Genomic DNA, 25,487 nt, shown 5'->3' on the forward strand with positions numbered 1-25,487 from the left:
AAACTGCGTTAATTTGATAGGACATTGATGATTTCTAAAAGTCAAGACGACGTACATTTTGTCCATTGCAACAGACATATGTGATTTCTTCAATAATTAACAAAACACTCACACTCTTCACCTGAAAATCAACTTTTTTTCAAAACTTATTACAAATTTTGAGCGAAAAAAAGGTTTTAAATGTCTGATGTAAACGTTTGACGCCGGAACAGGATATAAAACTCGATCAACGATTGACGGAATTTTTTATACATAAGAAAAAAGATAGTGTTGATCATAAGAGAAATCGGTTTAACAACTTGTGACATTTGGATATTGCTTGATATCAATTCTCATTATTAAGTATAAATACCAGTAGTTAGGATAAACTCGTTTATTATGATATTGAATTAAATAACTCGAGTTGATATAAAATGCTATCCAATTCTCACTCATTATGAAACCTATAAATACAGTTACGTCTAAAAATTGACAATATTGATGTAAGTTTTACAAATTGGTGGTAAATAAATAGTAAACATATATTTTATCAGTCAATTTTTCTAAAGTTTGCTCCTGTTTTGGAACAAATGAAATGAGATCAACAATACTAAAAATCTTCAGAATTTCACATTGTTAAAAAAACTTAAATGAAAATAACATTTTTTTAAAGTCATCGTATCAATAACCTTTCATGCTGGCACAAAGGTATCGAGTACGTGACTAGTGGTACCCTCAGAAGCGAAACGACTACAAGCAGTGCTTCGATCCAGTGGTTAAACTTTTTAGTTAATCACATTTTAGTTAAGGTTTTAATAATAAACAAAAACGAAACACTTGTTTATTACGCAGATGGTATCCTCGAATAATTGAGAGCATTGAAGTTTTTTTCAAATTCAATTCATGTAAAATGATTTATTTTTTGCAAATGTAAGAAAAAAAGATCAGAAAAATATACGGCCAACCAATCGTTCTAATTCTTCAGTTGTTTTCGATTGGATATTAAGTTGTTAGGTAATCACAACGTTTTGTGAAAGATTTGGGGAAAGTCAGAATGCTTGAGATTGTTATTGGTCAAATTAGTACCACGATTGCATAACAGATCATAGAGTGAAACATTTTAGCAGCAGATGTTCATATATGTTAAAATCCGTCAATTGATTTTGATTTTGCAAATAACGCTTCAGGAAAATAGAACTAGGTCCCCCGGAGAAGAGTTATTTGATATTTATCAGTTGCAGTCTAATGCTTTCTTGAATTGGTTAAATTTTACAAAAACCTCAATAAAAGCAATGCCTTCATACAACTTTAAAATGTCATATCAAACAATTTCTGAATTTATCGCAATAAATAAGTTTGGAAATTGACCTAAAAATTGTACATGACCGAATAATCTATTGTTCAAACTTTTCATAAGACTGTTTCAGACTAAACTGCATTTACTATTGGAATTGAATAGAGCAACTGAATATACTGATCAGAACTGTATACCACATATTGTTATCATCTATGAAAACAGAACATAAATAATGCATCAGTAAATCCGATCATGCTTAGCATGAGTCTGGATTGGTTTGAAGAAAATGACCTAATAAGGAATGGAGAAAAATGTGTCAAAAAACAGCATACACGAGAAAAGCTAGAAAAACATAAACACAAACATTAACATTATTATGGAAGCAGATATTGTTTTGCAATTATTTAGTACTAAGAAATGAAACAGAGACATTACACTTATATGACATATTTCATTGTTAAGTACTTAGTTCCTTACATAACTGAAAAAAACAACATACAAGTTTCGAAAGTGAAAATCTAAACACTGAAAAAAATAAAACAAAATAAATTTGAATAAGACACACACTCACATCACAAACACACACACACACACACACACACACTTAAACACACAAATGCACATATCCTGTAATACAGCAAACATAATTCAAACTATTTATCAACATTCATAATATCGAGTAGATCAAGTTCCTGATTTTAAAATATACTGCATATTTGTATAGTACAGTGCACGTATTCGATGTTTCTTTCAGTTCGTGTTCTTTCTCATCTGTTTTACAAATATGTACTCATTTGTATAAACTAGCTTTTTCAATGTTGAATCATTAGTTAACTAGTTAGTGATTGATGTATGCTGTGTTTATCTGGTCATATTCATTTGATTCTGTATCCTTCCTGAGTTCTTGATATGTAGAAACATTTTCCATTCTAACATCGTCATAATGTTGCTGATCATGACTACAAAATATAAACCAGGTAAAAAAGTATAAAAAGTCTTCACATTATTGCAAATATTGAATAATTATTACATGAAATGTATACAACTTATTGGAATAATACTATATTATAAACGTATAAACAAATACAAAAACATGCGTTGAACACACGGAGTCAAATAGCTTGAGAAGCAAAAAACAATCATTTCTAAAAACTCAATTTGATAAACTCTATAACTGCTGCCCCAAACAGAATAATAATATTCTCGAAAAAAAAGAAAATATTTCACCCAAAAAAAATCTTCAATAAAAGTCTGCATCATACTTCTTACTTTCATCACCAGAAGCAAGAGTAGGTCTATTAATAACACCATCCCGTTCGTTCGACGGCGACGGTTTTTCTACAAAGCATTTCTGGACTTTGCACAGTTAGTGTGTGTATTTTGACGATATGCACATCCTTTATCTATTAGTAAGAAATTTTGATTATTTTTCGCAGACTTGCAATGTTTAGAACTCTGTCATTTTGCAATTTAATTCTACAGACAATACAAATGGATTGTGTCATGTGTCACTCCAACAGTTTTCATGAACCAAGGTTTGAATTCAAAACAACATACGCTTTGACGATATAAACTTTCATTCTGGACATATATATTGTTTTTATTAACGGATTAATTTGTTTAGTGATTTTGTACAGAGACACCAATCACATTTAAAACAAAACAGTTTGACAGCAAAAAGCTGCTGTTTATTCAACTCCGACTCCAGGTCGTTGCCTTAAAGTTGTCGAAAATGCGTTGCACGTCTACAAAATAAAAACAGTTCCAAGCGTATGACTCTAAACGAAATATCTTGCATGCTGAAGTGTTTTCATCCGAATTACATCTTGTTCAAGCAACTTTATCAATTAGAGATTCGTCCAAATATATTATCAAATCATTAATAACAAACATACCTCTGTGTTTTCGTTGATGCTTTATCTTTGCCTATAGCAAAGTAGATAAAATATAATTATTTGTATATATATATATATATGTATATAGTACTGTAGTATATTTAATTCAATTAACAATTATATGAAGATAAAATCAAAAGAGTAATTAACATTTTGTCAATCTCAACTTTCCGTAAATATTACTGCCTCAATCAAAATGGATACACTTTGGACTTCACTTTTATCAAACATGGAAAGGAAATCGATCAAATTGTTACGGTCCTCAAATAGGATAACTGGTAATGTACAGTAGAATTGGAAAGTTATAATTTCTTGGTGTCTGGAGGATCGGATGTAATATATTTCAGAATACAGTCGAACCTGCTTTAACAGTCATCTCATTTTAGCGGTCACCTGCCTCTAACGGTCATTTTCAGACTCTCCAAACGTTTTCTCTATATAATTTAACTGATTTCAGCAGTCACTTGTGTAACGCGGTCAGCAGTCTCCTTATTTTTGAACGAATTTGTCATTAACACAAAAGTCTTCATGACGACAAATATATGTTGTCAATATCGAAGTCAGAATGAAAATCGAATCCCTTTTGCAACCGAGATTACGCAATAGAAGGTGAATTTTGAATGCGCCTTCTTCCATTCTTTTCAGTTTCCATTGAAAAAAGTATGAGCTACCTATTTCCCCACGAATACATGAATTAGCATATTTCGAAATTGTCTGCAAACTTACAGCTCCGGGATCCGCTATTCTTTATTTCAATGCTCGCAAGTACGACAATTTTACTTTATTGAAAACACATAAACTGTTTGACCCGACCCCGGACACGGATGATGTCTGCATCGAAAATTCTGGAACCTTTTTTTTTCGTTTCAAAGGCCACCTCTCTTGAGCGGTCACTTTTGATACCCCGAGACTGACTGCTTTTTACAGGTTTGACTGTATATAATGAAAATACTTGGATCTTGGATCTAATATGCAATAAGTGATAGGTACAGGCGAAAAAAACACCAGAAATACTAGGCTTACAATTTGGTAAGCAAAACGTTAGCATTTCCTCTACATAAGACTCGTCGGTGACACTGGAATCAACAGCAATTTAAATGCGAAGTTGAAGAAAAGATGTTTACATGTATGTCGTTTTACAATTTGAAAGTCAAACCAAATATTTTTCTCCTTTGAATTGTTTTATAACATTTTCTCATTTCGTGGCCTTTTGTTCTCTGGTGGAATGATGCCTCATTTGTCACCATACCACATCTTATTATTTTAGTATTGATAGGAATATTGTCCTCTAACACAATGTAAATCTTCTTAAGATATTAAAAATATAAGATATGATAAAGGTGTTTCTGCATCATTAATCTAATAAAGTTAAACTATTTCTTACTTTGCTTTTTCTGTAATTGCCGTTTTTTTCTTATTACAACACACACAACAACTGTCATAAAAATTCCAAAAAGAACACCTCCACTAAAAATTCCAATCCAAGTAGCGACTTCGTTATTGCATTCTACTGTATTTACAGAAACTGAAATAAAAAGGGTAAAAAAAATACAGAGTTCATATCGTATATAATAAAAAGAAAATTGAAAAAATTTTGTTTTACATCATTGGAGATCACAGAAAATGAAAAAGTTTTCAGACAACAACCAACCTTGCATACAATTGAATCCCTGTAATCCATGAATGCATCCACCAATGCATTCTCCTATTCTACGATCACAAGGTACATGCAAGCAAAATGGTGAGCATATCTGAAGACAGTTACTACCATATAAACCATCCCTGCATGCTGTAAAATAAGTTTTAATAAAAAAAACATTTTAACAGTAAATGGCGCAATTTGATAAAATTTCTTGATTAATTGAATAATTGATTGGTGGTCAAAAACCACTTTGTACATTCTCGGCTCTATTATGGCGGCCGGAATTTATTGAAGAAAGCTGGAATTATCGAAGAGAACCACCGACATTCGGCAGAAAAACATGCAACCCTAGTTGATTAAGATTAAAACAAAATAAATCTTGCCCAAGAGAGGGGATTTGCTTGTAATTGATAAACTTTTTAATAAATAAACTTTTAATCTGTATTTTTACTATAATTCCTTTTTCTGAATGAGACGTTTTGAGTATTGATTTGCATGGCGGATGGGGTTTGCATGCTAGTTAATGCAATCTCTGTCATAGCGCCTTGTTTCTCTCCATTTAGATTTCGTCCAATTTCCTCGGTTGTAAGTGTGTTTCATTAGTTTGTCTGTATAGTCATTTTAAGAGATTTTGTGACAAAAATACAGTTGAAGCATAAGATATTATTTGTAGTTCATTATTTAATAGTAATCCATCATAAATTACCCGTTTGAACAATATGTTAACGAAAACTACATTGAAAATCATCCCTTTATCCTTGGTTGCTATGAGATTCGTTGTTGCTTTGGTGCTCTCTTCTAGGTCCGCGCTTTAGTTATATAAGAAAACCGATACAGAGCACGAGTTCGTTCATTTGTTATTTGGCTGTTGATGGTTAAGCATCGGAAAGAGAATACCAGCAAATAAAAAAGTCTTACTGAGAAGTTTGTTAACCAATAAGTTAGAGTTGAAAGCTTGTGGTTTAAAGCAAGCAGTTTAGAAGTCTCTACAATAGTTGCAAACTACCGGGTTGTTCTGAAACTGTAATTTTCGACGGGAATGGTCGCCGTTCCTCCAACAGGTGGCTTGTGATTGTCTGGTGACTTCAGTGTTCAGAGACCACGTGTCTCGGAGACAAGGTGGCTCAGGAATTAGGTGTCTCGGAGACTAGGTGTATCAGGGAATATGTGTCTCACAGACTAGTTGTCGCAGGAACTAGATGTCTCAGGATCTTTTGGTTTTGAAGCTTGGGTCTTAGTTCTTAGTTTTTAAAATTATACTTGTTTAACAAGTAAGTTGCGACCTCGGAGTCAGTTAAAGGATTAAGGATAAACTGAAGTTATGGTTTTTAGACCTTTTGATACAACTTTATTGTGTATAGTTTTGTTGTCTCTTTGTAGTTAAGATTCAAAGTTTAAAGGTTGGTCTCGTAGTTTATGGGAAAACTTCTAAGTTGTAGTTAAGTTTAGGGTTAATTGAAAAATTGATAATTGGAGTATTTCAGATTCTGTGAAAAAGGATACGAACAGATAGTATATTCTATCCTTGTTAATTTTTAACAGCTCAACTTTTCATTTGCATAGTCTTAATCGAATATTTTACGTACCAGTATTGCAGTACTCATCGTACACATATCCAGGTCTACATGCAGTTGAGTTATCACATAGTCCATTCACATGATCACACATCTGTGATAAACAGCCTTCACAAAACTCAGAACAGTTTTTCCCAAATTGACCGAATGGACATTCTGAAAAAGATTTAAACCCATTGATGAATTAAGTAAAGTGAATAAATTGTGAAATGAAAGCTACACTTAAATATAGGGTCAGGTCATGAAACGATTTTACTTTTACTGTGTAAAAAAATTGATTGTAAGAAAATGTATATTATTTGTATTAAATACTAGTTATAAGAAAAAAGTAAAATAACAAAAATACCGAACTCCGAGGAAAATTCAAAACGGAAAGTCCGTAATCAAATGGCAAAATCAAAAGCTCAAACACATCAAACGAATGGATAACAACTGTCATATTCCTGACTTGGTACAGGCATTTTCTTATGTAGAAAATGGTGGATTAAACCTGGTTTTATAGCTAGCTTAACCTCTCACTTGTATGACAGTCGCATAACATTCCATCAGATTGACAACGATGTGTGAACAAAACAAACAGATATAATAGGTAAAAATGTCAAAAGTAGGGGTACAGCAGTCAATTTTGTGTAATAATCTTAATCACTATAAAAACAAACAAATATGTAACAAAGAAACATAAAAAGGTATATAGACAAAGCACATTAGCAAATATGAAAGACAAGAATACAAAAATTTACCATAGCACAATAACACAATGACAAAAGAAGACAGACATGAACGTTTATTTATCTAACACCATCATTAACTGCAGTCTCTTTTTTGTACAAATCCCCTCCATAATAAATTAAAAAAAAACATCATTACATATCTCCATTTAATGATTTCCATAAATTTCACTATCTGTTCTTGGGTTAATGTAACATTAATCGTTGAACTCATCAAAACGCTAAGTCAATGTTAAAAACGAAAAGAAAAAAAAGAAAAGAAACAAACTTCGTGTGCATTCAAATTCCTGCCAACCATCATTGCATCCTCCTATGCATTCTCCAGTCAGTTTATTACATTGAGGATTTACACAGTTTGCTGAACATGTTTCAAGACAATTTTTACCGTATTTACTATCCTGACATTCTATAAAATAAAAAAATGAGTCAATAGTTATACGAGATACCAATGTCACGACAGTACATGTGATTTTCTACACACATTAACTTCAATAGATTATAAATCTTTATTAAATATGTAAAGTATCGATTGTTGTGCAAATGACCTATTTTTCAAATATACGTTTTTCAAGCAGACTTTAAAGAGAGGATTAAAGAGATGACTTCGACGACGACGACGACGACGACGCGACGACAATGAGGACGTTGACGTTGGTGATGATGATAATGATGAATTGGTGTTTTCTGATTCTGTAACAAAACATATTATGCACATTAGGAAAAGACCATGACTCCAATGCTACTAACATTTGCTCTTACTCATAATTGCTGCGTGTTAAGAACTGAAGCAGCAAATAACAATTTTTAAGTTTCTGTTCGACCAGGCTGGGGTTGAACCCATTACCTTTGCATTTTCAGGCACGCTTTCATGAGACCAAGAAAGAGGTTGGATAAAATAAGCAACAACCGTCTATTTATCCAGCAACAAAACGAAAAAAGAAGCATAAATGATAAGTTCAGAGTCCTTTGCACATGTATAATAAATATATATACCTTGTTCACACTTATCACCAGTCCATCCGTTCAAACAACCAAATGTACAGCTACCAGTTGCAAGGTCACAAGGTCCGTTACAATTCCCTGGACACAACTTATTACAGACAGGACCATAACGTGAAGGAGGACAACCTTAAATAGAAAGAATTATGGTAACAATATTATCACTTCGTTCCTGCAACAAATGCATTCATTAAGACATACAAGTTCCAAAAGTGTTCCGGGTTATGACAGGCGCCAACATAAAAAAAACGGAAGGAAACATTTCAACTTGGCGGACATGGTGACCTCATACAATAAATTCGATATAAACAGTGCCAAACTTTCCCTCAAACGCTGCATTTGTTTGCACCTGTTATAAGTTAGGAACCTGATGTTCAGTGGTTGTCGTTTGTTGATGTGGTTCATAAGTGTTTCTCGTTTCTCGTTTTTTATATAGATTAGACCGTTGGTTTTCCTGTTTGCATGGTTTTACACTAGTAATTTTTGTTGCCTTTTATAGCTAGTTCGGTGTGAGCCAAGGCTCCGTGTTGAAGGCCGTACTTTGACCTATAATGATTTAATTTTACAAATTGTGACTTGGATGAAGAGTTGTCTCATTGGCACTCATACCATATTTTCTTATATCTATTGATGAGTATTTGAAGACGACACGTGCGTCTGGCGTACCCAATTTTAATACTGATATCTATAATGTGTTTATGGATCATTGACTTTACAAACATGCTGTTAGTGTCAAAATCATCCAAACAGAAAACTATTATGTGCATTGCTCCTCCAAAAGTCTTCTGGGTAAATTGTGCTTCACAACGTCATAAACCCATCACTTACCTCTAGTAATAAGTGGTAAATTTCGGAAAATTATCAATAAAAAAAATTAGAAAAAATTCTAATTTCATAAAACAAAGGTGAAGAAGATAAGTCGAATCAAAATAGCAATTTTGTATTGGCGAAAAACATTCAATACCAAAAAAATGGAGAAAAAGGAAAATGACAAATTGGCTAGATAACGCTTTTAAAGAAACTGAAGATATGGCGATCAAATCCTTTCTTACATTCTTTAAGAATGTCAATTCACTGTCGAAAATCACATCTTTAAATAGCACCATATAGTTTATCCATTACAATCAATTGTATTCATGATGGCATATTACATTTTGTTTTAATTTCAGTATTGTTTTAAAAAGGTATCATTTATATCTGTTTGCCATGAGATTCGTCAGTGGTACTTGGTTCATAATTCATAATTTGCAACCAGACTAATAACTTAGTAGGCTATACTCATGTTGGTCTAAGGGGCCTTTATGACCGAGTGGTCTTAGTAGTACTGTATCAAACGTCTCTCAACAATGGGGTTTGAGAGTTCTATTCCCGCATGTGACAGTTGTACTCGACCCCAATCCTAGTTGACTAGGATTATCAATTTTCCTTTCGAAAGTCGATGCTTCTCTTCGGACACTTCCGGCTTTCTCCGCAAATAAAAACAACTGACCGCAAAGAAATAGGACAATAGTGCTGAAATTAATTAAACATTAATCAATCAATCAATCCAGCATGATTGATTACATTTTAAATTATTAAAAGCAAATTTTGCAACTTCTTTCGACAAACGTGACCTTATACTTTATACGTGTATATTTTTTAACATTGTCATAAAGCGAGAGGTTTGGCTAGCCATTAAACCAGGTTCAACCCACAATTTTTTCTTAAAATGTCCTGTACCAAGTCAGGAATATGGCAGTTGTTATCAAATAGTTCGTTTCTATGTATGTTGGCGTTTTTTTTTTTGTTGCACTTCAGTGTTCCTGTTGTTCCTTTGTTTTCCTCTTATAGTTGATGTGTTTCCCTCGGTTTTAGTTTGTAACTCGGATTTGTCTTCCCTCAATCGATTTATGACTTTTGAACACCGGTATATTTCTGCTGCCTTTATTTATATGGTTTTAACTATATTTGTTTGTATTTCTTTTGTCAATACAGTTTAAGAGTGTAAATACAGCCCTTGTTATCATTATATTTGATATTATTCGTTCCTGGCGATCAAACGATGCATCGGGCGCACAAAATATTTAAAGTTTCAGTTTCATTATAGTTTTTGTAACGTTAAACCTATAGCTATAGTCTGTTAATATAATTTATTTTTATCTTTTTGTAAATTTAGCAACCTTTCTATAAATTTACTAACGCAAATAGCTAAATGTTTTACTGGTTGGTAGAAACACAGATTATTACAAGTAGGCAAATATGCGCTTTGTATAGAACAGATATTTGGTGCCAAGGCGACAAAAGTGTAAATGTATTTTGATAGGTTTAAATAATTTAGTTCAGTCAAAACGCAATACCCTACCAGAGTTTCATAAGAAATTGTAGAGTTTCCAAATGCTTTAACTCTTTTTCCATAAAAACACACCACCTTTTTACATAGTTAGATAATTCCTATCCTTTTATATCGTTTGGATTAAATAAAAAAACTCACCAATAATTCCAATTTCACAAATTTCAAGTTCTGAAGATTTACCCTGAACTGGAGGTACATAAGTCAAGTATCTGAAAACGGCACTAACGTTGATTTTAGTAGGCAAAAATTGTTCTTCATATAAAATAGTCCCAGTTTTCCAAGAATGGCTTGTATTTGAAGCATAAAGAGTATGGCTACCGACCTTTGTAGTATTTTCTGAAAATAATAACATTAAACGTATTGGACTAGCAAAACCAATATACTGCCGCTTTATTTATTTTCGTGCAAGCAATTTTTCATTGATTGAGGAAATATGTGTATCCGTAAATATTTGATTTCGTGCTTTCATCAATTGAAAGTCAGCATACAAGTTTATTAAAAAATGTATTTCGTTGAAGATTTAGATTCGTGGTTTGTATATACATATAATATGAAATCCATGTTATTCACGAATACCTAGAGTGTATATGTTTATTTGTATGAATTCAAATGAAGTTTCCGTACTAATGCTCCAGATCATATAAGTATGTACCACACAATGTTTAATCTGAGATTCAAGTGAACACAGTTTAACATTGTCTATAAAAAAACATAGTTAACATAGTCTACTTAAATAAATTGTTTGATGTTTTATTAACACATATTGGTAATATGGATAAAACAAAATCATGAAATAACATTTAATTTCAACGAAAGACTTTCAACATCAAAGATATGATCTAGAATTTTTAATTGAAAATGTTTATAGTCAGTTCAAATATAACAGTCAAATATATACTGTTAACTAACATACCGCCAAACAATACGTGCACTCCTGTTACAATGCTTTCTTTTTTTAGGTCAACTTGAAATGTAACGGAAGGACCTTTTGTTTTGGAACATGATATTTTACTTCCATCATTTGCTAGACTACCTGGGTAACTACCATTTGGATTTATAAAGACTGAACTGTCATATGCCAAGTTATCTGTGATGAAAAGACATATTTATAATGATGTTTATATTAATTGTATGTGATAGTTGCCTTACATGTGAAGGTAACTGTTTTTACTGTCGACAGATACTCCCCGAATCCGCACCTTTATAACGAGAAAGAAAATTAGGTTTCTTGAAAAGATAAAGCGATTATTTACTTTGATCTGGGTTTTTTTTATAAATTTGTTGATGCTTTTTGATCAATTAATACGGGTTACAAGCTGTGATATTGTGTTACAAATGAATCGAGTACCTCTTTGAAACAAAGCAAATTATGGTGACTATTTCATTAAAAAACAAGAAAATATTCAAATAGACTCATTAATGATACCAGGTTTAAACTTTATACGCCAGACGAGCGTTTCGTCTACAAAAGACTCATCAGTGACGCTCAAATCAAGAAAATTTAAAAGACTAAATAAAGTACGAAACAAATCGAAGTTAAAGAGCATTATAGACCCTAAATTCCGAAAGATTTTGCCAAATACAGCTGAAGTAATCTATTCCTGAGGTAGAAAATCCTAAGATTAACTCATAGTTTTATAAACAGTTGATTTTTAATTATGACCGTATCAATGATAATTCATGTCATTATTCAAAGTCAGTTATATAAAAATTTAAAAATCAGAAAGACAATAGTTTGGCCATTGATTGTAAAAAAATAGAAACATAATTCATCCTGGTTCTGCCCCACCCTCTGAGTTCGCGTCAACTGTCAAAAATGTATGATATATATCAAAACAGTTTCATCATTCTGGAAAAGAAAGATATGGTAGCACTTGCTCTGGATAAAGAGCCAGATTTATATAATTTCTTCGATTAGAGAGTTGATTTATTACCCTGGCGACGCTTACCCTCTCGACGCACCCTTGAAGTATATAACGTAAAAATAGACACGGGTATAGCGAACAAGTTGGGATACATATTCACCTAAGATAAGGCCAAAGGAACACCAACGTTTAAAAAAGTACAATTAACAATAGGGAACAACAAATCGTCCCTTTTTTGGGTAAGTTTTTGTATGGAGTTTCTCGTGTGAAACTGAAGTATCCAAATCTAGGATAGGACAATCTAGGTTGTATATATCATACTTGATCAAAGTGAGTGCCTTTGGAAAAATCTCGGCTGAATGTTAAAAGAGTTCTTGATTATTTAACACAAAATACCAACAAGGTAGCAGTAAGTGTTTTTTGTATTTATCATATAATGGAATTTAGATGGATCTTAATTGAGTTCGGCAATACACTGTGTTTTATAACAAAACAGGAACAATTCTGCTTATAATAGGGCGCAATTTGTACGCACAGGAATACCTATATCCTATCGATAAATTTTATTGCCGAAACATACATCGATTTTGTCAAGGACAACATTTATAGCTAAAATCTTCTCAGCATACTTCCAGTAAGTATATTAAGCATATTTATTATTTTCATTTTAGAGGTTAGCTTCATATGAGTTGCAGGAAATAAATTTGCAATCAACTTTCACTTTTTCGCGGTCAAATTAAGATATTACGACAAGTCGTAAATAGTCGGATCCGTAAATTTATTGAATGTATCATATATTCTTTCAGGTTATTTTGGTCGGTCTAACTTTTAATCGCGTTTGTTGGATTCAAAGCATGATAAAGTGATATCATATTCATTTGTCTTGTTCCGTTGCAAGACAACGTGGTTCTGTTTCATCCTTTATGAAGATTAACACACACAAAAAACGAAAGAAACCGGAAATAAAGTTTTTTCGCCTGCATTCTGTACAAGGCTATTTCAAATCATAGAATGTAAACTTTAATTGACCTCTCTACAATTTATTCTTTCTTTTGAAGTAAAAACGTAAAAACTTAGTCACCCCTCCCCTCTACTCCCCCCCTTCCATATCCCCCCCCCCCCCCCCCCCCCCCCCGCCACCTTCCCAAAACAAACAGAATAGCCATACCATATAGGGTTCACTTTCTCTCGGGAGTTATCGCAGTCAGGTACGTTCTGTTTTGTCACAATATGTATATTCACAATTACTTACACTTGTTACAAAAGTCTCCGGTTCGTCTTTCCTTGCAACCATCGGTACAAATACCGGTAAATTTATTGCAAATATCATTTAAACAGTACTCAGTTTTACAACCCCAAATGCAAGACCCATTTCCAGGGTAGCAATGTCGTTCTATGCAATATTCGGAACACACTTTCTCGCAGTTACTTCCCCAAAAACTCTTTCGGCAACCTGAAAAACAGGAAAGTCCCCATGATTTACATGTATGGGTGACAAAAGTGCAAATATATATCAACATTTATTTGATTTACATAGTTAAACGCTAGTATTGAAAACATTGAACATGGACAATCAACTTGTAAGTTATAATCAGCGATCACATCTTAGAAATATAAACTGCGTGACCATACAAAACTTTTCTATCATGATTTTCTTAATAGAGGGTTGCTGCTTACAAGGAAGCTATTGATCAAAGTGGTCCATGTGGTGAAGTTTAAGTCATCCACTCGAAACTTTTACTGACGCCATCACGAGTTGGTTGTCCGTTATGGAATATCTCTCTCTAAGATAGTGACGGAAATGTTTTAATTGTCGAAAACATAATTCTGTCCTCTTTTCTTCCAGTGTGACATCACCATCACCGAATGGGACTTAAGTTGTTCTACTTGAGCAATACGGCAGGTGCCATATGTGGATCAGGATATGCTAAACCTTTTGTAGCATCCGGTTTGTTTTAGGAGTTTGTATTGCTCGGTCTGCAGATTATTTGTGTCGTTTTTATGCCCCACCTAGGGGCATTATGTTTTTAGGTCTGTGCGCCTTTTTGTCCGTTTGTCCGTTCGTCCGTTAGTCCGTTCGTCCGTTTGTCCGTCCGTTCGTCCGTCCGTCCGTTTGTCCCGCTTCAGGTTAAAGTATGTGGTCAAGGTAGTTTTTGATGAAGTTGAATTCCAATCAATTTGAAACTAAGTACACATGTTCCCTAGGATATGATCTTTCTAATTTTAATGCCAAATTAGAGTTTTTACCCCAATTTCACGGTCCACTGAACATAAAAAATGATAGTGCGAGTGGAGCATCCGTGTACTATGGACACATTTTTGTGTATAGTATTTCTTTTTGTAGTTTCTTGTTTTTTGCCGTAGCGTTGTCAGTTAGTGTTCGACTTATGAGTTAGATTATCCCTTTGGTATCTACCGTTTTTCTTGTTTAACCATTAAGAATATTTATTTCACTTCTTTTTACAGCATTATTAAATTACAATTAGCATAAGATTTTTTTTATTCATATCACAAAATATTGATAGTACTTTTATTCATATCACAAAATATTGATAGTACTTTTATTCATATCACAAAATATTGATAGTACTTAGCAATTAAAAAAAGTTATTATGAAATGTTAGTAAAACAGAATGCAAGCAACGGAAAATACGTACGTATGATACGGCTAGCTTTTGTCCCTTGGAATTCGATAAAAAAAAAAAGAAAGTATCTACCTATTAGCATCTTTCAGATGTTCATCAGTCATTCCTGTGTTACATCAGTATTAATGTTGTTTTTTTTTAATTTGTCTTTCATACATTTTGTATTTGCATTATGGTTTCCAACTTCTTGGATTAAGTGCAAAACTGCCAAAATAGTCTCATTTTGATATATTGTCATTAATATTTAGATATGGGCAACAGGTTTAGCTAAACAGATATGTGTGCTGCAAGATTTATTCAACAAGGTGTTAATGTCAGTAAAATGTCTTTCAGGTTAAGGCTGTTCCTCACATCTGTTTTATGCAAAACGTATTTGTAAAATGGTCTTTTTTGGCCATATATGTTAATTGAACATGTTTATGACGTTAAAAATGACGTTTCTGCACTAAGGTATCTAGATTATTTTAACTTGTTCATTTATCAATAAAATAAACATCAATTTGAAAAGCTGATTAATTTTACTCTTTTTGCATTGCTAGAGGACAAATAGGTATAATTGTGAGGTTGTCTGGATATTGATATTGTAAGAAATAAGCTGCGAGTCACAATAGGCTTCATATTGTGTCGAGCATTTATATGATTGTATTTGTGTATTTGCACGATAGAATCAAGTGTTTTTTCTTTGTTTCACCAGCAAACCGGAAGATGACGTGATAAGTTCGGGTCAAACTTATCAACTTCCGTTTATTTGTTGTGACGTTAGTGATATCTCCGGGTCAAAGTTATTAACGCCAGGTCAATGTTTTTGACGTCACAAAGCCATGATATGCAATTTTATGAAGAGCTGAACAGAGTGGTACAGACAGTGGGAACGCCGATAATGGTTTTTATCATACATCCTATAAGTGCCAATGAGACAACTCTCCATCCAAGTCACAATGTATAAAAAGTTAACAATTAAAGGTCAAAGTACGGCTTTTAACACGGAACCTTTGCTCACACCGAACATCAAGCTATAAAGGGCCCCAAAATGACTAGTGTAAAACAATATAAACAGGAAAACTAACGGTCTAATCTATATAAAAAATGAGAAACGAGAAACACCAATGAACCACATCAACAAACGACAACCACTGAAAAACAGGCTCCTGACTTGATAAAATCAAACAAGAACTACTGATCATATCCTAGGTATTCGAAATTTATACTATAAGTCCCAATACAACAAAGAGACTGGAAAAGTATAGCTAAGCGCACACGAGATCTTTCCATGTAGAAAATAAAAAATATATACACAATGATAATTTACTCACCATTAATGGCAACGTAACAAAGTTCAATTATAGGTCCATAATTACTATCTCCTTTAGTATCGTAATATATGACATATTGTCCAAGTTGATTACAAGGAATAGTCTGAGTGATGTTTGGCAAACCTGGATCAGGATCCTCATAGCAAAGATAACCATTAGGTAGAATTGTTGAAGTATTAGTCACATATAACTTAAATCCATCCATGCGAAAGGAAACTGTAATAAAATTACACCAAAAATAGTTTTTGAAAGCAGACAAACTTCTTTTTAATTTTAAAAAAATGAAAATATTAAAAGAGGATCGAAAACTTTGCTCCTGAAATTTGAAAAAAAGGAAACTATTCAAGTTTTCAGAATTATTTTAATTCAATTTTATTCATTAGAATAATATGATCTGGACACTTTAATGTGGAAGGGTCATGTAGTTGTTATGTCAACATGTTTTCATAAACATGATGCAGTTAAAATGATTGAGATTTTTGACCAAAAACATTAATCTTAATCTTGATAGTGTTTGGACAAAAAAGAAAAGCAGAAAGGACATTTCTTAAAAAGATATTTTACACACATTGACATGTTTATCGAATATCATGAATATACTGTGTATTGAATATCTTTTTGGCTACAGCCTTTTCTTATATTCAATATGTTTACAATAAAACAATATTCTATCATACAGTGAGAGGTTTAACTAGCTATAAAACCAGGTTTAATCCACCATTTCCTACATAAGGAAATGCTGTACCAAGTCAGGAATATGACAGTTGTTTTCCATTCGATTGATGTTTTTGAGCTTTTGATTTTTGCCATTTGGTAAGGGACTTTCCGTTTCGAATTTTCCTTGGAGTTCGGTATTTTTGTTATTTTACTTTTTTCTAAATTTATCCACGAAAAATTGAAGAAGAAATGAAATGATGCTTCTTATAAAAAGGCATGAATCAAGGAAAACATTGTTACGATACTATTCAATATATAAATGGTTTCCTTATACCCATCCTTACCCTCTGTCTGATTTATGATTTTGATTGAAACAACGGATGTACTAAGAGTCTTAACAAAGACATTAACTAAAACTCTGTGTTGTACGTAAAAATAAATGATAGATTTGAGTATAACATGTATAAGTCTTTATACAATGAGATCTGTATAGCAAAATTACCGTCATTTGGAATGGATTGTGTATTGGTCAAATACAATCCCTATCCATCTATACGTATCGCTACCTCTAGTAAATGATTTTTGGCCTTGAATTGCCATTTTCATATTTAAATCATCCCAAAAGTCAGAATTTAAGTCTAGTTTAGAGTTTAAGTTATATTTCTGTCGTAAATTCAGTACTGTCTCGACAATTTTGTTGCATTTGATCCAGGACTGTTCAGTTGTTTTTTATACAATGTACATACATGTCAAAGAGAGGCGAACGATACCAAAGGGACAATCAAACTAATAAGTCGAAGATAAACTTACACCGCAATGGGAAAAAAAACAAAAATAACAGCGTACTGAACACATCATAGAAAACTAATACTGAGTAACACGAAACCCACTAAAAAGCGGGATGATCTCAGGTGCTCCGCAGATTGTGCACCCGTCATGTTTTATGAAAGTACACATTATTTTGGAATTTTTAGTTTCCAATACTCGTTTATTTCCTTATTGACCTTGCCTTCTTACTGTTTTGATTTGTTCGTCACTGATAGGTCGTTAAGAGATGCTAGCACGGCTGGTGTACTTAATCATAACCCTTGTATCTTTTTATGATTTATGATCAGCCTATGCCACTTGAAAAAAACTTGTTTCCGATTTTGAATACATTCATGTCCTGCATTAAGTGTGGAAGCATAGTTATTTCCGTCCTGTCATATGACAAGATTTTTCAGCTCTGAACAGGCCATGATATGCATTTTCAACACTCTGTTTTCTTCGTTTATATAGAAATTCAGATGGTTGTTCACTAACCAACAAGAACTATTCTGTGTTCAATTGCTAGTTTTCATATTCATTTGGAGAATTGTTTCAATATATGTTCTATTTATCGCTATTTTTATTTAAATATGTATAGCGGTCTTAAAAAAAATTGTTATAAATAGATGATTTTAATATATTTTAAGTTTAATGTTTAAGAAGTACAACAAAAATACCGGCCGATGATTGATGATTTTCCTTACAAAAGAAACTTAACATAAAGACAAGAATATTGAGGTGAAAATAGTATATTATATTACAATGCATTTCCTGTCTATACTTACAGCTTTCTCTGTAGTTAATTGTTATATCTGTGATGTATGCAATTCCGAATGAGAATTGAAACATCCACCAAGCTGGTGTTCTGGTGAAAATGCCTGTGTGGGAACAAATATCAAAGGAAAACACGTTTGATACAGGAGGGTTTATAGCATTTTGAGGAATTCCACTATTATACGTAGAACTTTGAGTAGATGTGCCGAACGGTGTCAGGTTATCTGTAAAGTACGCAGTGAATAAAAATAAAAGTATATCATATTTCTGCAAGTTATATATTATTGTTGAAAATATAGGAAAGCAGAAATGTACCACTGGAAAAGTCCGAATGTGTTTTATTAATTTAAACTGCATTATGCCATTTTGTTCTGTAATATGTGTAAAACACATGGGTACACATGAGTAACGAAAATTAACAAAATTTATAATTACATTAACAAATCAGATAGTGTATATTGTGTTAATTCTTCTGTAACATGCTAAGTTTTGTACGTCTTTTTTTAGTAAATAAATATAATAAAATTGAGAATGGAAATGGGGAATGTGTCAAAGAGACAACAACCCGACCACAGAACAGACAACAGCAGAAGGCCACCAACAGGTCTTCAATGCAGCGAGAAATTCCCGCACCCGGGATTTATAAATTAGGCGTGCACGATGCGCGTTTTTGTACTTAACTTTATCGGTAACCTCAATCTCAAATAATTAAAGTATAGGATGTATTGATACTTGAATAGTTGAGGAGTTTCATTACCAAAAAGGGCGTGAACAAATTATCTTATCCACTTGAGGTCAATTTATTTTCTTTAGGAGTTGTAATCTTTTTTTTTTTTATTTTTTTTTTCTATTTATCATCGGGCAATTTAAGAATGGTATGTTATAATTCATTTTTGTGAGGCAGTACTTACTACTTGGCTAATGGTACATGTATCCTAGTTATGTTGATTAATTTTTTTTTTTGGATTTATACCATAAAAAGGACTAAGCTGAAAACAACATATCATAAAGTGTTAGTATTATGATTTGACCTACCGATTTATTACCGGGTTTGTACTAACATGAGCAACACGACGGGTGCCACATGTGGATCAGGATCTGCTTACCCTTCCGGAGCACCTGCGATCACCCCAGTTTTGGTGGGGTTCGTGTTGCTCAGTCTTTAGTTTTCTATGTTGTGTTTTGTGTACTATTTGTCTGTTGGTCTTTTTCTTTTTAGCCATGGCGTTGTCAGTTAATTTTTGACTTATGAGTTTGAATGACCCTTTTGGTATCTTTCGCCTCTCTTTTATTGTACAACATGTCATCCTAAAAACGAATTTATTTTTTGACTCGATTAGGAAAATCTCACCAAAGATATTTATATTCACATAACAGTATGATAAAGGATCAGGAGAGAACAATAGCCAAATAAATAGTTTTGTGATCCGAGTGAAATTACTCAAGTGTTGCAACTTTGATTATGAATTACACTGAAGCCGCAATTGATAGTTTTTTTAATTTTCTATTTCAGCTCTATCGTTTGAAATATGTGGTTAACTGTTTATCGTATCGTCTATTCGATATCTTTTTTTAGAAAAACGCTTTAAAAGCTAGTCACAATAATCTTTTAGGGATGTTTTATTTGCTTTATAATGATTTTAAAAATTTGGAGCATGTAACGAAAAGTTCTATCTAAACATACTTTTTCCCGACATTAGCAATTCTCAAGACGTAAGATTTACATGTAAGAATACAAAATACTCATTATACAGCCTGTTCATGTGATTGAAATAAATAAATCGTAAGGATCTAAATTTTGTTTAAGAAAATATCGTGATGGTGTCTTGTGATAACGTATGTTTTTTTTTTCATATATGCAAAAGATTTTGTTATTGAATCAAAAGTTGTCAAAGTGTACTATTCAGTGAAAATTAATTTATTAAATAAGAGGAAAATGTTTCAAACTTCTTTAATGAGATAATATAAAAAAGGAGATATGGTATGATTGCAAATGAGCCACCAAAAATCAAATGAACTGGATGTTAACAATTATAAACAACCGTAGGGCCTTCAACAATGAGAAAAACAGACATGAACCAACGACAATATATGAATAGGTTTCATGGTAAGTGTAAAAACTGTATTGAAAAAATTTTGATTTCTTTCCTCAAAGTTTAAAAACCTGCACGTTACAGGATGCATGCAACTCAATTCTTAATTGACTAGGATTGTCAGTTTTCCTGGCGAAGGTCGGAGATTCTCTCCTGGTCCATCGACTTCACCCACCAATAAAAACTAGCCTCCACAAAATAGTCAAAAGTGTGGCGTTACAACACACTAATCGATGAATCAAAGTGTATTTAAATGTCTTTTATTGGGGGTTAGTGATTATTTGTGACACAATTTGTAAACATATTGATGAATAAAGAATATTTGTTTGCAAATATAAAAATTGACAAGGTAGAAAATATGACAAAAATTGGCTCGCTTGGTTGCAGAGACAAAAAGATCTTTCGAAAGGTTTACGACGAAGATTACAGACGCCATGCGGTGGTAATGGCTAACATCAACCTTTGGTTCAAGGTGAGATCAGGCTGAATTTTGAATGAACAAACATTGAATGTTTCAAATCATTATCAAAGTGTACATACGTTGGGCTGTAACTCTCAATAGAACAGCTGTGTGACTGATTAAAAGTAATAACATATCAGCTGTAGTTAAAATGTGCATCCAGCAGGTACCATAAGAGCCAATATCTCGCTAAAATAATTGAAAAAAAAGAAAATGCTATGAACTAATTATTATTCTATAGGATATACTTGCACCTTGACATCATGAATTTTGTACGACCTGAAATTGTCTGATTGGCAATCATACCACATATTCTTATTTTTATAGCTATCTGTTAATGTTGTATTGTCTATTTTATCGATAGTTTTAGAGTAAGGTATCTTATTTGAATTGATACTTATTACAACTTATTAGGTGTACCCTTGTTATTCCACTGACTGAGATTGAAAAAGGTAAATTTGTATAGATGAAAAAATATTATTTACACAAAAGATGCTTTTGAATGTCTGAAGTCGTTTCATATTCATATCAGATGCATGCCATAGCGTTATTTTTAATGGAATGTTTTTGAGAACATGTTTACACAATCATGTTGATAATATTAAATCTAATTCAGAATATATATCATTTGTATACCGGATTTACTCTTTGCTATTCAAGAAAGATGTATTATTTATATATACATTCGTGCATGTACATATAGTATTTATCATGGACATCTCACACGTAAAATGTAATAAGATGTTTAACAACATAATTCTTATTCTTTTTTCATAAAGGTCTTCATTTCTTATTTGTTTTAATTTTTTTTTATCAGCTCTATATATACTGTCTAATATTTCCAACTATAATGTATTGTAATCATGATATTTAATATGCTAAATATATTGAATTGCATGTGTTGCATGAACATGCTTTAGTTGTTTCAAACAAATACAAATGAAAAGTCGTACACTTTTATAATTGTGAGATCTTATTTGAAACGTTAAATGAACGAGACTAAATGCGATAAAGAATTTGTACATATTGTTGACGAAATTCGAAGTATAGTTAATGTTTTCTTTGCACATTTTATTTGTGCTTATTTTAACGTGTTTCATGCAAAGCTGTAACAAATATTACACATGAAGCCTGAAACAAATTTCTCGAAATTTTGATTGGATATTTTTATATATGACCTTATAGAATTTCGAGTATTCGGTAAACAGGAAGTTGATGAGTGCTGCATTTTCAAATGAATAACACCGTGTACCAAGATCGCGTAACGTTTGATACCAAATTACAGGAAGCTCTGACATGTAGTTCCTGAGATGGAAATCGACGGAAATATATGTGTCTATTACCTTTATTTTGTTGGCCAATTTAGAAGATTCTATTTTTTGTAAACCACACCCACACCCTCACCTATTTGGTAAGTATTTACACTTGCTAACTTGAAAAACAATCATTCTACAACAAGATTTATTACCGTAATTATTAATCTTTATACCAGAAACGGCCTCTTATGTATAGTTACATGATAAGCAGTGCGATTCTGTTTCTCAAAAGAATGTGTCACTGTATCCAATTTCTATAACAGTGGCTGATATTAAATATTCCTTGTCGAATTCATATAATTGTACTATTTGTTTTATAAAAGTAAAAACTAATTGCATTTTGAACAACACCTGATCAAAACAATAAAAAAAATGTTCATCTTGCAAAGGTGTTTCGGAGTGAACAGCAGATACAATTCGTTATTGTTAATGCCTCCATGTGTATCTCTGAAATACTATTGTGCATGTGTGTTATCAGGAACCAAAGATTCGGAAGATACTAAGGAAGTATTAAAAGTAATAAGTTGAAGAGATATACCAATGAGACGATTATGCGTGGGAATTAGGGTATGTGGCCACTCCAATCTCCCACATGCCCAGCGGCACAGACGTTGGCTAGATATTGTAATTAACAAAATTTTATGTTTTGAATCGATCTAAAGAATCGAATCTCTATCTGCACAATAAAAATAATGTGGTAAAAAACATAAAGGTGAAAAATTAATAAAGCGGCCTAAAAATTTTATATGCGAATTGTAAAACAATAGCTGATCCGTAGTATCTATTTAGGTTAACCGCTTAACAAACATAGAGGTAAACACTTTTATACGTGTTATATAGGTGAAACAACAGCATTTTGTTAAATCATAGTGGCTTCAAGCAAGCAAATCTAATGTATAATTTGCACGAGAATTTTAAATGTGAGATCAAGTACTCCAAATTTTATATGAAGAATTAGGTAGGTTTCCACTAGAAATGAAAATAAAATTTAGAATGTTATCGTTTTGGAGTAGAATGGCTAAAAATGAAAACAAACTTAGTAGTTCTGTGTATAATCTTATTTTTAAATTACATAGTGATGATATTTTTGAATTTAAATGGGTGTCATTTGTGAAATCTATATTTGACAACTCAGGAATAGGTTATATGTTTTTCAACCAATACATTGATTATTTAACTATTAAACCTGTTATAAAACAGATTCTTCAAGATCAGTTTCTTCAAGATCAGTTTCTTCAAAAGTGGTTTAGTAAAATTGATAACTCGTCTTGTGGCGAATATTTTAAGTTAGTTAAAGCTCAGTTTGGTCTTTAAAATTATTTACTACGTCTTCCAGGGGATAAAAGAATCTGGATTTCGAATTGAGAACATGCAATCTTAAAATTCCTGTAGAAACTGGCAGATGGTACAATGTCGCTAGAACCGATCGTCTATGTACCTAATGTAATGAATGTGTTGGTAATGAATATCATTATTTATATGTATATGTAATAATACTTCTATCACTGAACTTCAGAAGAAATATATACCGAAATATTATACAACATACCCATCTATACTGAAAATGCAAACGATGCTGTCATTATGTCACTGTCATTTATTGCATAATTTATCTATATTTATCAAGAAACTATCTATTCTCATTTAGTAAGATACATGTACCTTATGCGTTTTATGATCTTTAGATAGTATACTTTTGTTATTAATTTCCTGTCTATTCTGTCATTTATTGTATTTGATTTTTAATTTTTCCTCATGTTACACATATTTTGTGTCTAAGTGTAAATAAAGAATTGAATAGAAATATAATTATTAATACACAAAAACATTTATCGAAAGCGGATACATTTGACATATTTTTTCGTAATAAAATAAATAAATATTCCCTTTGAATTGATGACCCATATAGATACTAAACTAAAAATAACTTCACATAATAAATAAAGATAAAATATGTTAAGTGCTATGTCTAATGCACATTTCCTCCATATGATATTCTTACATTTTTATTTTTCACAGTCTGTATTGTTTTGTCGAACCTTGAACAAGTTAGGCTTTCATCTATAAACACTGCATATTTTGAAAGGTGCATGTTTTTGCCAAGCATTTTTAAGAGTATACAGATGTTAATATTCAACTAAACAACAAAAATGTTTTATGTTTTGTTTTACAATCATATATTCATTTGAGCATTTTTTCAATGCTGTCCTCTTTTCCACGATTGTGGCATCACCAAATGAGACTTATGGCAGAATTCGTACTTTTCATTTTCTGAAAATACCTTCACCCAGAACTCTTTAACCATCATTTACGATTTAATTCTAGGATATATAAGTTCTTGAATACGTGTGGAGATATATGACCAAAAAAGGACATAAAAAAGCCAAATTCTTCCAAGTTCGCATTGCCTGAGAGAACTGGTACCATAGTTTCGCAGTAAATTCTTTAAAAAGTTATATTACCCTTTAAAAATTATATGCGTCCGAAGAGTTTTTCTTGATTTACCTTTATCAGGAACGCTGAGAGCATAGGATGTATACGATCCTAACCAAGTGAAGAGCTATATAACCAAATCGGACCTTAACATAATCGCCAGATCCATCTACGATCAGCTTTGCCTCAGGGAGTTAAAACCCTAGTTCCTATTAAGTTTAGAAAACGGACAATTTGAGATAAAATGTTACAAATTATGTAACTACCGTAGCACTGACTACATGTATTTGGCTGATGATGACATCGGGGATTTAAAATACACTCGCAGCGGTATTAAGAGCTATGAAAAATTAGAATTAAACATTAATGTACGAACATAGAATTTAAAAAAAAAAACATATTATAACAAATTTACTTCGTGATTTATCACAATATAAGTGAAAAAAGACGTACCTTGTATCAGGATAACTATTATCTTTAATAAAAATTTAACAGGAAGTAAGATGTTCACACTGTCTTAAAATGTTACATCAATTTAAAAGTCCGGTTATTGATTAACCGTACCGTTTTGTGTGTACATGTATTAAACGTGTAGGTTTTGTTTTAGCGATAAAAAGAGTAACCTTGCAATTCAGTTATTAACATTTTTTTAAAACTCACAATCGTATTTCTTTTATT

General features: G+C 32.2%; 1 protein-coding gene across 3 annotated transcripts; it reads right to left on the bottom strand.

The window, feature by feature from the left end:
• Positions 1-1,641: 1,641 nt before the first annotated feature.
• Positions 1,642-25,331, bottom strand: LOC127709663 (multiple epidermal growth factor-like domains protein 10). Of its 3 annotated transcripts, XM_052215280.1 has the most exons (14): positions 25,263-25,331; positions 21,141-21,249; positions 18,519-18,731; positions 16,270-16,485; positions 13,564-13,764; positions 11,360-11,533; positions 10,585-10,782; positions 8,109-8,243; positions 7,384-7,521; positions 6,400-6,543; positions 4,823-4,960; positions 4,556-4,696; positions 3,172-3,202; positions 1,642-2,235 (listed from the first exon to the last, which is right to left on the bottom strand). In XM_052215280.1, exons 2-14 carry the CDS (start codon positions 21,217-21,219, stop codon positions 2,115-2,117), a joined length of 1,929 nt encoding a protein of 642 aa, XP_052071240.1. In that variant the 5' UTR covers positions 21,220-21,249; positions 25,263-25,331; the 3' UTR covers positions 1,642-2,114. The 3 variants fall into 3 exon arrangements, with proteins under 3 accessions (XP_052071240.1, XP_052071241.1, XP_052071242.1); XM_052215281.1 differs by lacking the exon at positions 7,384-7,521; XM_052215282.1 differs by lacking the exon at positions 4,556-4,696.
• Between the last annotated feature and the right edge of the window lie 156 nt (positions 25,332-25,487).

This window comes from Mytilus californianus, unplaced genomic scaffold (genome assembly GCF_021869535.1).
Source record: "Mytilus californianus isolate M0D057914Y unplaced genomic scaffold, xbMytCali1.0.p SCAF_7, whole genome shotgun sequence".
In the NCBI taxonomy this organism is placed as follows: domain Eukaryota; kingdom Metazoa; phylum Mollusca; class Bivalvia; order Mytilida; family Mytilidae; genus Mytilus; species Mytilus californianus.

Bases quoted from the DNA above. Each gene is read 5' to 3' on its own strand.
- LOC127709663 (XM_052215280.1), bottom strand. From the start codon at position 21,219: ATGCACATTTTAACTACAGCTGATATGTTATTACTTTTAATCAGTCAC. The intron at 8,244-10,584 runs GTGAGTTTTTTT...TTTCTATTTAAG, and splicing joins TTGTGAAATTGGAATTATTG to GTTGTCCTCCTTCACGTTAT. The intron at 4,697-4,822 runs GTTGGTTGTTGT...TTTTTATTTCAG, and splicing joins GGGATTCAATTGTATGCAAG to TTTCTGTAAATACAGTAGAA.